The sequence below is a fragment of the Ciconia boyciana genome, chromosome 16, assembly GCF_034638445.1.
Source record: "Ciconia boyciana chromosome 16, ASM3463844v1, whole genome shotgun sequence".
Taxonomy (NCBI): domain Eukaryota; kingdom Metazoa; phylum Chordata; class Aves; order Ciconiiformes; family Ciconiidae; genus Ciconia; species Ciconia boyciana.
In genome coordinates this window covers 10,353,128-10,369,018 of record NC_132949.1, presented here as the reverse complement: position 1 = coordinate 10,369,018, position 15,891 = coordinate 10,353,128, and the positions used below count along the sequence as shown (strand labels likewise).

Sequence of the window (15,891 nt, the reverse complement as noted above, 5' to 3'; positions counted from 1 at the left end):
TAAGAACTCAAAACCAAGGGATCCATGGTACAGCAGAGCTTGCTATTACAATCCATTTGTATTCCTCTTTACACCCCTTCCATTAATTGTAGCATAAAATGGCTTTGAAAAAGTGAGCATAATATCCCTTAAATTAAAACTCTAAATACAATTGTTTCTATTTACATAACCTGCATACAACACAATTTTCCTTCAATCATAAAAATATTTTGATTCAGTTTATTGGGAAAAGGTGATCTTTGAAGACTTACTTCTTATTCACTCGGGTCTATGACTGACAGAAAATCCACCTTCATTATCACTTTTCACCTTCTAATGATAAAAAGTATTTAGGTATTTTAGCAAAATAAACATTTTGATTTGTTGAAGATTTGTAAACAGAATGACCTTGTTAAATAATTTCTAACTTTATTATGAAGGCATATGGAAATGAACAGTGAAAGGACCTAACCAGACTGACTGCTGGCTAAAATTCCACAGCATTTCTTCTATCACCTGCGCTAAGTAGTCTTAAGTTTGGGTGAACGGTATACGGATATGGGCACGGACATAATATTTCATCAACAACATTCAAACAGCTGGTACAATACATAAAGTTTGAAGGCACAGATAGGACCCCAAATGATACTGTAACCAAACAGCATGTAAATTTTCTTCAGTGACACACTGCTCTAGATTAAAATCCATGACCACGTTCCCATCAACACCTTTGTTGACCATAATTGTCTGACAAACTAGGGACCTTTAACAGGTTAGAGCAAGTAGCTTCCCCAAGAATGGATGCCAGCTGTAAGGTTTTAATTCAGAAAACAGAGACAACAATACTCAACTGGGAAACTTTTTATTTATTAAACTTATATAATAAGGTAAAAGTTATTCTACCAAGCAAGGCTTTAAAATTTTTTGCAGCAAAAGTTAAACAGCCAGGGAGAAGAGCAGTAGAATTAAGGAGAGAAAGTTATAGCAAGTGATAGTCTTCTCTGAACTTCTAATTCTTATAACTGCAAAACCAGCAACTAAAAAACCCTCAGTAATCTGCCAAAATCCAGTGAAAAACATTTTTAATTAAAGTCATTCCCAAACACTCAAAATGCATGTTAGGAATCATGCATCTCTCTCACCTACCTGGTATGCTTGCACTGAAACATCATTACCAGCCTACATCAAAAAGAGTACAATTTTAGTATTACCTGTAGGTACAAGAAACAGCTAGTCTGCAAAGCTATCGTTAAAGAACTTCTGACAGTGGTGTAGAGCTGCTGTTCTGGGAGTTAATTTAACTTCCTTTGGTTTCATGTCTCTTACCCCAAGAGCTACAAAGTGCACTTAGTGGGAACTGAAGAAAAATGTTAGCTTATGGCACCTGTAATCTGAACTATGGAAAATTTATGTGAAGCCTATACCATGACCAGATGGCATTATCCTGTGGGCAATGACAACAGTCAAAAAGTACATCTTCTGTTTGTCTTAGTGAAAGAGTACATCTTCAAAGAATGTGTACACATAAAGTGTCTTACCTGAAAAGATCTTTAAGAATGCATACTATCGGACAAAAGCATAATCCAAAAAAGAAAAGAGAGCTAGTTCTGATGAAAACAAAATTGCTGTAGATAAGAGCCCACTGACTGGCAAGCACAGAACAGCCTACAAGAATGCCATGAGGCACCAAAATGCACATGCCAGAAAAAATTATAAGCATTTTCACACAGCTTTGTAACAGAACAGGAAGCAATCTCCATCCTATAGAATCACATTAGCATAATGAATAGCAAGTCCAAATCATTTTGCACAGTTCCCATTATATAATTTTCTTGTTGACTTTCAAAATATTTTGTTAACATTGTTTTCATGCACATAACCAGACATGAAGAGCTGACAGACTCTGAGCAACCTATCATGAAGGTGGTGGGGGAACAGCAAAAAGCAATGAACAACATTTTTAGCCATCTCCTCGGTAACTGAGAACAGCAACTTTCCATTTTACAAACACTTCTCTAATGTTTTCCATTAGGGTGCAAATGCAAACCCTGATATTTCTCTACTCCTAAGCACAATTGGTCCCTAAGAGAGAACTTCTTCCAAGTAATCTATGTTTGAGTGCTTGATTGGTATTAACTTGCCCAGTCTCAAGCATACAATGCTTTCTTGACACCGGCAGATCTTTTGTGCAACTGAATAAACTCCTTCCTTAGGCATTTCCCCCAAAGTTATTCCCAACTATCCTAAAAAGGGATGACTGTTACACTTGGTATTCAGCAGGACTCACTGATTCTAGGTCTTTAGCTGTGCAACAAGATCAAGGGTCTAGTAGCTTTATTTAACATTACTACTGTAGTTGCACCGCCAAGTATGGGGTTTTCCAAGCAACATAGGAAGCATTCTGCTTAAGCAGAAAGTCACTTTATAAGGTTTCTCATAATGTTTAGGGAAGACCCTCTGTACCCTGTACCAAAATGGTTCCAATGGTTCATGTAGTGAAAAAGCTGATAAAGCTTTAGGCGTTTCTCAAACCCTGCAGCTTTGGGAATTTTACTGTGGTAAGCAGAGTAAAAAGAACTGCTGAAGCCACCAAACATCCCAGCTATTGCAAGCTCATACTCTGAATGGCCGTAGAAAGAAGCTGGATCGAAGATTATTGGACCAGAATCATCCTCAGCTACATTTCCTCCCCAGAGATCTCCATGCAGGAGAGCAGGAACGATTTCTACGTCACAGAACAAACTGGGTATCTTCAGCTGCAGGGGAAAAAAAGCAAGACGTGTAAGTACTACATTTTAAAGTGAGTTATTATAGAGTTTTATCTGCATACATGCACAGCATGAATTGAACCTTCTTAAAAGTCCGTTAAAAAAAAAAAAACATAACTTGAAACAGCATAGGACCTAGTCAACAGAGATGCTGAGAAAATCAAGAGTATTTCTATTTTTCATAAAAGCCAGCAGCCGAAGAATAGACATCCAAATGTTTTTTAGCACTAAGAAAATAAAAAATTAATACTGCATTTGGTGCTGCAATATTGACCAGCTTTAATAACAACCACCACAACCACCCACTTCATCATTAGAAGGCTCAGGAATCTCTCACCAACCTCGAAGGGATTTCTACAAAGTAGTACCCAAACAGCTAATACTGCAGTCACTTGATCAGATGCAAACCTTAAGTGAATAGATGATGTGCAGAACAGTACTCCTTATATACATTTCTCATCCTGAACATGTTACAGGCAATGAGAAATGTGAACTTGATCTAGTATTTCCCAAACAGTAAGGCAAAGTGCTATTTGGCACACATTCACTTTGGAATGCTAGCATAGGGTGATGTGGCAAAAGCCATTATACCTTAGGATAAAGGGCATTTTAATCCCTAAAAGCTGGACTCTCTTACCAACAGAACCTGGAGCATACCAACAAACAGGAACTTTGTTTTATGAAAAGAAAATCTAAACAACTGATACCCTAGCTATCACTATAATGAGAACTGAGAGAACTTCTCCTACCTGAAGCTGTGCCCAAAGTTCCCTTGCTTCCCTGTCTCCTGAATTCTTTTCAATCATGTCCATCTGGGGCTGGATTCTTTGCTTGGCAAAGAAAGTCACCCAGTCATTCTGCCAGTCATTCACCTGAAGGAACAGGATTGCAGATGTTAGTTCTACACCACACAACAGACAGATTTTCTTCTTTTTCAAATAAAGCTTTTGAGGATTATACAGCCTTTGTGCTGATACCATCCACGACAGTAAATGCTACTATTTAATAGAATGTTATCTTAAAACAGTAAATTAGGGGAATAAATAATTTTCTCTATGTGATAAAAACCAAGAAATTCAATGTCCAATGCAGCTGTAAGTGCTGTCCAAAGCATTACTTTCCTTAGCAGGCTGAACAATGTTTTTTCTTTGTATGACTCCACAGAAATAAATTAATTTCCATTATGATAATTTTGGCCCTTTGTGTCACTGAAGGGAAAATATGATAAACTTAAAATTCTATCAGTCTGATGAAGTACAACCTACCTGTGGGAGATAGCCACAGCAGGTAACTGTATGAAAGCCAAATTGATCCACAAACTGGACTTCCATTTGCCCTTGACCTTTACCTTTCAAACCAAAGACAAAAATCCAATACTAATGACAAGATTCTAAGTATCTACAATGCAATGGACCTTAAAAACTACGCAAGGGTACAATGCTGCTTCTACTGAGAATAAAAAAAATTGCACCTTAATACTCTTTTTGTTACAGTGCTTGTTGCTGTTGGTTTTTAAGTTTAAAGCTTGATGTAAAGCACCTATATTATTATCTTCATAATCTTATTTTGAGGTAGCATATCTCCTCTGATACCATGTGCTTGCAGAAACTGTGGTTTGGGATCCCAAGGGTCCCAAATTGAATAAACGTTTTGCTTACAGAGATCCAAACAGAGCAAACAAAAGCAAAAAGACAACCCCCTGCCTGGGAGTTTTGTCCAAATCTATTTTCATAACATCTTTAGTGGAAGAAGACAAACTTATCCTGAAATAATAAAAGCTATTTTATCTATTTTGTAGATTATTGTTAACTGGGTTAAATTTGCAAACAGCCATGTACTGTACCAACTGTACTCTCTTCTTTCTTCAGCTTCTCTCCAAGTTGCTGGTTATGAAGGTGGAGATCAGCCAGTTGTGTTCCAAGCTTTGCTGAATGTCTAAAAAACAAAAGTATTCTTATCAACACTGACACATGAATGTATCCAGTTCTTGATATTCCAGGATTTACTTGAAAAGATTTATCAAGCAAGTAAAAGAAGTTCTGCATCTCTAACAAAGTACATTTTCAAAATATTCCAGGTATAAACACCTCCTCTTCCTATAAAGATTACGTATTAACATAGAATAAAATGTACTTACACGGTTGTTTCTGACAACACTATTAAAAGTTAAATTGAGCAGCAATCATAAATTTAGTAACAATGAGAAACTATCAATTCTAATTTCTGTGTGATATCACTTTTATACGAACTTTCAGTACGATATCTGTGAGAAAAGCATGCAAACATGTTATGCCTTTTTTTTTTTTTTTGGCAAACTGTCTTTGGGAACTAGAGCTGAACAAGACTCATCCTCTTCTTTGTATCTCTGTCTCTCTGTCTCCAGCTTCTCTTCTCTAAAAGGCCTAGAAGATGGAAGAGTCAGGTGGGCCTTATGTATTTATTTTTAATAAAAGCTTATCCTCTACACAGTTCAGAAAAGTCTTGCAGTAATTACAAACAACTCTTACAGCCAGTTGCCTCCCATGTTAACAAAAGTATTTTCCTTTCCCTGTCTTTGACCTGTCACATCTTTCCCTGTTCTCAAGGCACTGGCATTTAAGGCAAAGTTATTTCTTCATTTTGTTCCTGTTAGCACAGATTGTAGCTATCCCCTGAAGTTTGTATGCCAAAGGTTGCATTTGCACAGTTTTCATCTCAATCAGCCCAGGCACAACACAATTTCTGCTCTTTCTCTTGGAGCTCACTGAGGGCTCTTCATGAATTAGAAACTCTGTGGATGAGCAGGATGAGGGATAAGACTAAGCTGGCTGCAGAAGTTCTGAGATTGGGATGAGAAATTGGTCATGCCCACCTCCCTAATGGAATCACACAGAAGTATTCATCATATTTTAATTTACTCAAATGTTTGCCACAGAGAAGGGCCAAAAGTTTGAAACTGTCAAAATCAAGGCGAGAGGTGTAAAAATATTGAAATCAGGATTTGAGGAAGTGCCTCTGCATACTCATGACAAGCAATATTAAACATTGGTTCTTATATCAAAGGTAAGTACACAAAACAGGTGATCAGGTAGGTAATTTTCCTTACTGTAAAAAGGAACCTTACTCTAAAAATCACTAATTACCTAAAAAACCCCCAAACAAACAAAAAAAACCCAAACAAACCCAAAACTAAACAAAAACCACACTCACTTCTTGACGTATGACCCATTTGCTAGGTGAAGCATTATGAAGTATTTTATGCAGCTCTCTGCTGTATACCTTCCCAAATGTATCTTGACTTGCTTTAAAAAAAATTAAAACAAGTTTTCCCTCTGAAAACAAGTGACTTAATTGTGATAATAGTCAAAATTTCTGGTTAAAGGATGCAAAGATCATACTGTGTTTTACCTGTTTAAGCCTCTCATTTCCAAATGTTCCATCACAAACAGAGTACTGCCCCCAGGCAGGTCTATAATTTTGATGGGTTTAGGCACTTTTATAGTCTGCGTTTTCAAGATGGCTTCCAAACTTGCCATTTCTCCCTCAAACATTCTTCTGGCCTGCCAAATATTAAAGGAAAGCATTAGTCTCTATGAACACCAGTCACAGGTAAACAAAGCTCTTTCACAAAATCCGTCAAGGCTGTAAATGTTAAAAAGCTTGGAACAAGTGGTTACTGCATCTACCAGATACAGATAGATCCACACCACCGGACTCGACAGTAATTTTACAATTACAGAAATTTCACTTCATAAACTGACTCCATAGAAGTGACTTAGATTGTAGCATTCTCTTTAATTGTAAAAATAACTCAGAAAGTCTGTTTACAATTGAAAGTCTGTTTACAGTCTGAGTGCAAACTGCATATATATAAAGGTAAGCAATATTTTATTAATAGATTATGCAGCAAGTGTTTAGAAAGCTGTGGGCAATATAGGTTATCAGTTGAGGGACTAGAAGAATGGTGCTGACATTCATAGTCTTCATGACTTTCCTGACACAGACTGTTTAGTAATATAGCTGATCTTCAAAACAGTCTAATTTGCAGTCACAGAATGATTTTCCCTGGCCTATTTCTTTTGCTTCATGGGGGGGGGGGGGAAAAACACAACAAATAATATCAATGACAGCAGCCAAATGCCCCTTACCGCACTTGCACACAGAAGCCCTTAGAACCCAAGCCACTACCAACTGCATTTGTGTTGAAGACATTCTGAATTTAGGTCCTATTTCTGCAACTGTTATCCACACCAAGTAAAACCTATTCTCCTGAGTTGCTCCACCGACATCAGTGACACTAGTCACATGAAGAAATGCTACTCTAGAAGAGTTAGGCAGAGATTGCAGAAAAAGGGTATGTGGGAAATCTATGGTATCTGCTAAAAGCAAAAGCAAGGAAATATAATTAATAAAATGGAAACAGAATACTAGCCCTTTAGTACTGATCCATGAAACATAGTCAAAGGACAATTTGCAACAGACATTGACAAAAAATTCCAAAGCCTACAGGAGATCAAGAATGAAGAACTGTTGAATTACTGAGCCATGAGATAGCTTTGTTCAGAGGAAATCAGTAAATACTGTATAATCTAGTATGATGCTTTAGACAGAGAAAAGTCAGCTGTTAACTTTAATAGAGTAAAAACCACAGTGTTTTCTAAAGAACTTTGTTTTTCTAAAGAAACTGCTGATATACACGCACTGCTGCACACACAGCACAGCATTATAACACAGCTTGGCAAAGTTTTGCTTTAATCAGCACTCAGAATCCATACACAGGCAAAAGCATAGAAAATGAAATGATTACTGAATAGAAAATCTATCCAGATCTTTTCTTCCAAGCCCTATCTTGTAGCTAGCTGGACTGTATACCTAAATACACAATTAACAAAGGCCTAAGTGGAAAGGCTATATTGCTATCAATTCAAACTATTTTCAGTCTAATGTAAAGCAGGATAATCTTCCTGTATTTTCCCATGTTACCACCTCAGTGCATCCATCCAACTCCCTGATATGATCAGAAAGCGTAGACAAATTTGGAACACGTATAGTTGCATACATACCTTCAAAAACATTTGTTTGCTATTAAAGGCAAATACAAGTTCTGTCTTGTGTTCTTCCAGTGAAGTGATTCATTTGACAGACACAACTGTAGAGTACCTTTAATGTAAATTCCACCAGATCTCTGCTTTTGCAACTAATGATGCCATATGGCAATGCTGCATTACACTTATCTCTATCAAATGCAGATATCTACCTTCCACAGTAGCTGGTACCAGGCATTGAAAGGACAAAGCAGAAAATCTTGAACAATTGTGGAAAAATATCATTTATTGAGAAAAGCTCCTTCTTATGTGCAGGGAATTACTGGTTTTGTTACAACAAAAAAAAGATGCATACCCTCAGTAGATCATTTTATACCTTCTAGATTGCTGCAGACACTTTCACAGCATACACAGCCACAGTGACACCACCATTACCGCAGCCATAACTGACAACAGCATGCCATTCTACTGCATGCCCTGGACAAATAATACTGATAGTGCAACAGCATCCCACCGGAAATGCTGCTTCCCATCCCAGTGCCTACCCCCACCGCGGCCTCCCCATCCTCGGGCACCCTCACCACAAACCAGGCCCCAGACCCACAGCGGCCGCCAGCCAGACCCTCACAGGGCAGAAAGTGCCAAACGAAGACGACTTCTAACCCCGGCGGCAGGCCACCTCCCTGACACCAACATTCGAAATTTTACTGAGGCCAGCCCGCCGCCCATCTCCTCAGCGCGACCACCCTCACAGCTGCCTCCCCGCCCCAGGGTCCGCCACACCCACCCCACCCTCGACCCCCAGCCCCCCCACACCTCCGCCTTGGAGTTGCTCTTCACGTACACCCGGCCGCGGTCCGTGTCGTAGCTCTGGCCCTGGCTGATGCAGCCGCCCCCCAAGTGCCCCGTCGGCCGGAGCACCGCGGTGCCCAGCTCCCGCCTCAGCGCGTCCTCCATGCTGCCTGCTGGGGCCAGCGCGGCACTGCGCCTGCGCGGGGAGGTTGCGCCTGCGCGGCGTCCCTAACGGCGCGCGGGCCGGTGGGGCTGGCAAAATTGCGGCGGCGGCTGAGGTGGTGAGGGAGAGGTTGGCTAGTGGCCCGGGTGCTGCCGCGGGTACAGCTGGCGATAGGGACTGGCCAAGGGTGAGGGCTTGGTTGTAGGCGCGGGGGAGGGACCTGGAAGGAGCCGTTTCTTCTCGGCTGGGGGAGGGAGAAGTGTAAAATCGCTTCTCAGAGGCAGATGGGGAGGAGCGGGGTGTTCGGCTGCTGCGGCCTGGGCTCAGGGCCTCGGGGGAGTGTAAGCGGTTGCGGCTCCAGGGGAGGTGAAGGGGATTCCCCTCCGCATTGCCTCCTCCTACTGCTGTACCCGGGCAGCCGCACCCGGGAGAGTCCCTCAGCCCGGTGGGGCTGGGCAGGATGCTAAATAATGCCAGCCAAAATCCTAGCTCTCTTGGAAGGTGTTTTGTACTGCAGAGAGCCTGTAAATATGCTTTTGTTTGAACTCTTCCCTTGGGTGTGTGGTGATTTCTTTCCTACTATAGATGCAGAGGGTGCACATGTCAAGGAAAAGATGTTGCAGTAGGGCAATGTATATATCAGAGGCAATGGGTAGTAATTTTTAAGTATTTGGATTTAATGTGCTTTCTGGGCATTATAAAGGTACATGCTCAAATTCATTCTGTTTTTCAACAATAACAAGAACAGCTTGCTATTGTTGGATGCTGGCCAGCGTAGGTCTGAAGAAAATTAATATGTCCTTTCTGTTAGAATTTGTTATTTATTTAGCAACTAACTTCTTATTTAAAATATGAATTTCCAAGTGTAGAAGCTGGAAGAGTTCCTACTGATCTTTTATTCATTTCTTTGTTAGTGCAAGATTGCATACTTTCATTTTCTACTGTTGCCTTAAAAGTCTGTGGTCTCACTGGTTACAATCACTAATTTATGTTTTATGGTTCCTGACTACCTCCCTATTCACTATACTGATTTGTCTTGCTTGGGGTTTTGAAGAGTATTACTGTGCTGGCTGAATGATTTAGACACCTGTGGATATCTGTTTCTATATAGTAGTTTATGCAAACAGCAATTAAGATTACTTTAGAGTTGTTGATGTGTACTTTCAAATTTTAAACTGAGTTTTCCTTTGGAAATTTTCTTTTTTGGGGTTAGTACAAGAGGATTACAGCTCAGAGTCCTCTAATAGTTCCTGTGCAGCAGCAAAATAGCAGGTGTTGAAAGGACTGAAGTTATTTATTTCCGGAATTCTATGTACCTTTCCTTTTCAAGAGTTCCCATACAGCTTCCATCTTTTTTTTTTCTTTTTTTTTTTTTAATAATCTGGACTTTCTTCATGTAGAAACTGATATTTTGAATTTGGCAGGATTTCTGGATCTATAGTAGTCCAGGCATGATATACCATGAATATTTTTGCTAGGCTTCTATGTATTTGGCTATTTTTACAGAGCCTGGACAAATCGGTGTGCTGTGTTTGCACCAAATCCAGAACTTGTGAGATATATTAGTGCTGCGCAATCATTGTGTACATGATTTGTTGACTTTCGTTGAAAGCACTTGATGTGCAAACATACTGTCAGGAGCAAATGAGCTACAGATTTTGTGCACAATGAATTTGACATCTTAATTTTGTCAGATTTAGTGCATGTACCAAGACTATTCACATAGCAGATTTGTGACAGAATCAGTGCTTTTTAGAAGCACACATTCGTTGTCAAGAATCCTGAACTGATACGTGACAGCTGTAGCTGGGGCTTTTAGCCACTCCAAATACGTCATGAGCGTGCTAAATCTTGTTTGCGGAAGGTTGGTTGGACGGTATGTATTCTCTTGCCTTTTTGTGTAGCAGAGCAGGTATCTCACTTAAGAGTGTTGGCTGTAGAGGGCATTAGAATTTGTGGATCTGACAGTGATAGCCTAAAACCCAAGAACCTGTGGCTTATTCAGAACCAGGGATAAATTAGTGCCCCAAGAGCAGGGGAACACAAAGGAGAATATGTTTTTGTATGCTGGAATCAGTTTTCTGCCACATATTAACTCTCCTGACTCTTTCTGTAAAATTAGCCCTAAACCCATGTTGCAAAGGTTGGATTCAGATATCTGCAATGGTTGATGGAGAATGATTGAGATTATGTTGAGGGAGACTTTAATTCTCCATTTGAAGTCTAGGAGTCAGCAGCAGGTGCTATGGAAAATAATGCTGTGAGTTTTCTTTGAACCTTCTTTCTTATTCAGAGAGTAAAGGAGTAATGTCCATTCTGAGGTCAAGGAGACTTGCTTTCTCGTTTTGTAGTTTTTAAATAATTATGAGATTAGGAAGAATGCAAATCCCATTTTTTTTTATTAAATGACACTTCTGCAATTCTTGGAAAATTCCTGTTGTGTCTGATTATTTTTTTTTTAATTTCTTCTTTTGACAAAGCAATTAGAAACCAATCAGAATTTGTTAAATAGATTTAATGAAGTTAAAATATAATGAAATGTGTGTTCAGTCTTTAAATACTAAGTCATAGTAGAATATTCCATGTTGTCAGTAAAGAAGTTTTTCATGCTGCACTAAAGAACAGCATAGTGAATGTTGTAGGAGTACAGAGCAATTGCCCTTAATTCCCTAGAATTTAGTTGGATTGTACTTCTTTTTGATTGCATCCAATCAGATAGGATGTAATAGAAGTTTGGCCAAAATTGTAACGTCAAGCTCATTAATTACATGGCGGACATCATCAGAAGGAGAAACTGTCAGCTTGCGTTCCAAATTAGAGGTTAAGTGTTCTGGAAGAAGCTCGGCAAGACCCGCAAGACATTGCATTCCTAAAGACACTACAGAGCATCTGTTTGCAGGAGGCACGGGCTCCCAACTCCTGGAGACACTGGAGTTCAGTGAGAGCCAGGATTTGGGAGCTGCTTCTTCACAGATACCCTTTTCAGTGCAAGTTCCAGCTCCAAGCCCTCCCTATGCCTGCTGCATGCCATCTTTGGCCTCTGTGCCATAGATTACTGTTCCCCATTGGAAATAAACTGTTGAGTCAGGCCCCCAAGTGTACTTACAGAGGAGTACAAAAAAAAGCTTAGTCATATAGTGAAGTTGTTCACGCAGTGCAGGTCTTGCCTGCTGCGTGAAGGCAGTGTATACCACAAAAGGCTGTGTGGCAGTGTGGGTTGACTTTGTGATAATTCTTTCTTCCCTGCCTCCGCTCTTTTCCCCCATGTATCATTTATTCCTATTTGAGTATTTTAAAAAGCTTGCAGTATGCTATTGGAACAACCCACTTTCCTCTGCCCTGTTGGAGATCACCAGCAATATTTATCTTGTTCTGATGCATGCTGGCTTGCCTGCAAGATCCACAGTGGTTAACTTTGTTTAAAATAGTGTTTCTTTCTGTGGAGGAGAAGACAACTGGCATGCTGGGCTGCAAATTATTTGGTGAGTCATCAGTTAATATACACATCCTGAATAAAAAAGCACTGCAGCTGCTAATTTCTGTTTACTGCTTGACAGTATGTACAAGAAGAGAAAAGGTAATTGGTATGTGTAGCCTTTTATTGGTTGGTTTATATATATAAATGGAAAATATGCATTAGGGCTTTTTGGGCTCCAAGCCTCTATTTGTGTGAACATATGAGAAATGTGCTGTGGGCTCTTTGTCTTTTTTCCTCTCCCACATCCATGGATAGGCCGAGAGGGTGGATCAGGAAGGATGTAGGACTTTCCATTATGGAAAGAGATGATTTATAAGTCACTTACCGAGATTTGGTGTTAGTGCTTGTTTTTCTCTCTCTTTCCTTAAACATAATTTGCCCTAAGAGAGAGAAATAGTTTTTTTTAAAAAATTCCTCGGGTCAGCTGCATGAGCAGATAAATGGAAATGGAATGAGAAGTTTATCAAAATAACAGACTGAGATAGACCTTAGGAGCAGAATTTGGCCATTATTCTGATTATGCAGAGACATTAGGATCAGAGTCATTGATATGTCTGTTTATTTGCAGAGTTTATGCCCTCATGGATTAGTTTTCAGCAGTTTCTGTAGTGATTTCAGGGGCATGATTTGGGGCAGAATCTGAATGAAAGTGTGACCAAAGCCAAAGGACTTGTTCTTGCTTGTTGCAGAAACGGAAATCAGAGAACTTTCTTCCAGAGTTTACTGGTTTTACTTCCTCCCTTTTTGATACAGACTATGCCAGATTGGCAATGGGTTTTGTTGTTCACAAATTTCTGCCCATCAACAAGAAGTTCAGGGAGAATGTTCAGTTTTTTGGATCATTTAGTAATAATGAATAGGAAGTTGTGCTCTTTGTGAGGGTGAAAAAGTGGGGGGGAGGTCCATAAATATAGCTGCTTGAGTCTTTTTTTTTTAAATCCTGAACAAGAGAAAATTATTATTATTTGCAGTTCTGACTTTTGTTTAGCCTAGTTCTGTATGGCACGGTAAAAGAGCAATATACGTGTCGTCATTTCTCCTTTCAGCTGCCCCTAGCCAAGTTATCTTAATGCTTGAAAGTGGGTTAGCAAGTGCATTTTCTTTTATATTATTCAGACAGGTGATGGGTTAAAGATTTGTGGGCGTATTCTAGCTCACTAGTTCCTGTATAAAATATAACCATGAGCTGCCCTCAAAATAAACCTGGGCTTGGCACAGATTTATGTTCCAAACGTGATTACACGTAAATGTCAGATAAGTGGAAATACTCAGGAAGGTGGAAACATTCTAGAATTCTGCTATTTATGGCATCAAAACAGACATTTGAAAAGCATTAGTTCTTCATTTTCAACAACTGAAAAACTTTTCATATTTTTTAGTTTAAAAATAAGGGCAAATGACCTTTAATTGCCAAGTTCATTGTTATGAAAATCCTTGGATTTTTTCTCCGCTCTTCCTTAGTGAACTTTGGGAAAAATCAAACGCATACAGTTTCAGTAAAGCAAGATATAATGATTAGTTTGTAATTCAGCATTTTTCTTAGAGCATCTCAAAACACTCCACTGAAATTTGTGGTTACAATCCCATGACGCTCCTTTGTAATAAATGCAGCAAATAGCTTTGATAGGTCTGGAAACCTGAGGCAGAAAGAATTTGAGTAAGCTGGCCAAGCTCGTAAAGGAAGTCTGTGTTAGAACTGGGATTAGAGCACTAGTTTCCTGATGCCCAGGGCTGTACTCCAGCTGTCTAGAAGTTGCTTCCACAGGAAAAGTACAAATGACTACTAAGACTGCATTTAGCCTATCTCAAATTAAAAACTGAAATAGAAGCTCTGACAGATGACGCATCTGGAAGAAGAGCGCGTCTTTCTTTCTATATGTAGACATTCAACTGTAAAACACTGGAGCCTGTGAAACTGTAGTTTATTGCTGCAAATGTATTATGCCACCTCCAACAGGACTTTGATTCCATGAAGTGATGACTGAATTATAAAGAGGTGCGATTATTGGATGCATGAGTATGCTAGAGGGAAAATTGCCTGTTTGACACTGCTAATGTGCTACTTTGATGTCCATGGGTGAATGCTACAGCACACTTTGTACTCTTCTGTTTGCACCGGATTAAAATTACCGAGGAATGATACAATGATATTCATGAGTTTACATCTATCTTTGCAATCATGAAATGAAAATAAGCATGTGAAGACTTTTTTTTTTTAAGAGACCAGTAAATTGACATTACATCATATCCATACAGACTTTATTAGTCAAGGACTTCTTTGTTTTCCTTTTGAGTAGAAATATAAGGATAGACATATCTCTTTCCATTTAGGGCTTATGTTTGGCTGCAGATAATGCAGAGTAAGTCCTATATGTATGGTGTATTTATTTCCTCTGAATTAGATGTGCTTTGGGCAAAGTGTGTGTATGGGGTGGGACCCAGTAAAACAAAGACCTTTCATGAACTTGCAATTTTTATGTGGAGTGATACTTTGTGCATACAGCGCTATTTTTTATGTTTGTTTCTATCTGTCTTTGTACAAATGTATTTTTATACCAGTTTGACACTACTAAATTTTCTCTTAATATTTGGGAATTACTCAGGGTTAACAAGATTTTCTTAAAGAATTTTTTTTAAATTATATTTGCTGGCAGATATGCTACAAGCAAAGGACAATGAGGTCATAAAGGGCCTAGTGTAGAGCTTAGCCAGTAAACATGCATTAGGGTAAGATTTAAGAAATGAGATTTTCCTGTAAATCTTTGTTCAGTTGCAGTTTTTCTCACTGGCCCAACACCTGGGGTTAGAGGTGATGCACTGATGCACCTTGTTGTAGAAACCTGCTGAATTTATTTTAATGGCACATAAAGAGTGAGCATTTACTCCAAAGATGACCCCTTTCCCTCAGCTCCCTATATACTGCATTTTAGTATATATTTTGCAGTATTGATAAGGGTAGGCATTTGGTCTTATGTGCTTGTATCATCAGGCTGGGTTACAGGACCAGGAAGAAATCTCAGTCTTGTCCCCATGCTGTAGAAATACACAGTAATATTTGAGTGTGGGTAACGAGAGGGCAAAGCCAGCCATCACTGGTGTGGATATGATGGAAAAAGAACGTGTCTCTTATGGCTATGAATATCCTAAAAGCAAGACTAAGGTGTGCAGGGTGAGTGACTTCCAAGTCCCACAGCCACGGCTGAGACCTTTCCTTCTGCAGGGCAGTTGTGTGCTTCCCTGTTTGGGGCGGGTGCTGGTGCGAAGTCCAGAAACGTTCTTTGTCCAGAAACTGCTATTACTTCGTATAGGTCTCCACCACCCTACCTGAGTCCTAGGGCCGTTTGTCTGCCTGCATACGCTGTAGTTATCGCAAACCCGGGAGAGGAACCCGCAGCAGTCGCGGCTACAGGGTTCCGTCCCGGTCGGTGGGGCTGGGGCTCGAACCCCGGGCCTCCCGACTCCGCTCCGGGCAAACAGCAGCCCTCCAGCGGGGAGGTGCGACTAAGTGCGATTGATGGGGGAAAGAACCAATGGCCGCCTTGCAGCCCCCCTAGCAACTAAGCCGCTGTGTCCCGCTGGGAACACGAGGAAGGGGGCGGTCGAGGTTTGCCTTCCCCCAATGGAAGCCGAGGAGGGCGGGGCTGGTGCTTTTTGGTGCACCAATAGGCAAATGCGAGGACGTTACGG

General features: G+C 40.0%; 1 protein-coding gene across 3 annotated transcripts; it reads right to left on the bottom strand.

The window, feature by feature from the left end:
* Positions 1-768: 768 nt before the first annotated feature.
* Positions 769-8,742, bottom strand: LOC140660462 (ketosamine-3-kinase-like). 3 transcript variants are annotated; one of them, XM_072881361.1, is made up of 6 exons: positions 8,588-8,742; positions 6,135-6,286; positions 4,591-4,682; positions 4,013-4,095; positions 3,497-3,619; positions 772-2,735 (listed from the first exon to the last, which is right to left on the bottom strand). In XM_072881361.1, the coding sequence occupies exons 1-6, from the start codon at positions 8,726-8,728 to the stop codon at positions 2,397-2,399; spliced, it is 930 nt and encodes a 309-aa protein (XP_072737462.1). In that variant the 5' UTR covers positions 8,729-8,742; the 3' UTR covers positions 772-2,396. The 3 variants fall into 3 exon arrangements, with proteins under 3 accessions (XP_072737463.1, XP_072737464.1, XP_072737462.1); XM_072881362.1 differs by lacking the exon at positions 4,013-4,095 and having other exon boundaries at positions 769-2,735; positions 4,586-4,682; XM_072881363.1 differs by lacking the exon at positions 4,013-4,095 and having other exon boundaries at positions 769-2,735; positions 4,595-4,682.
* Positions 8,743-15,891: the final 7,149 nt, after the last annotated feature.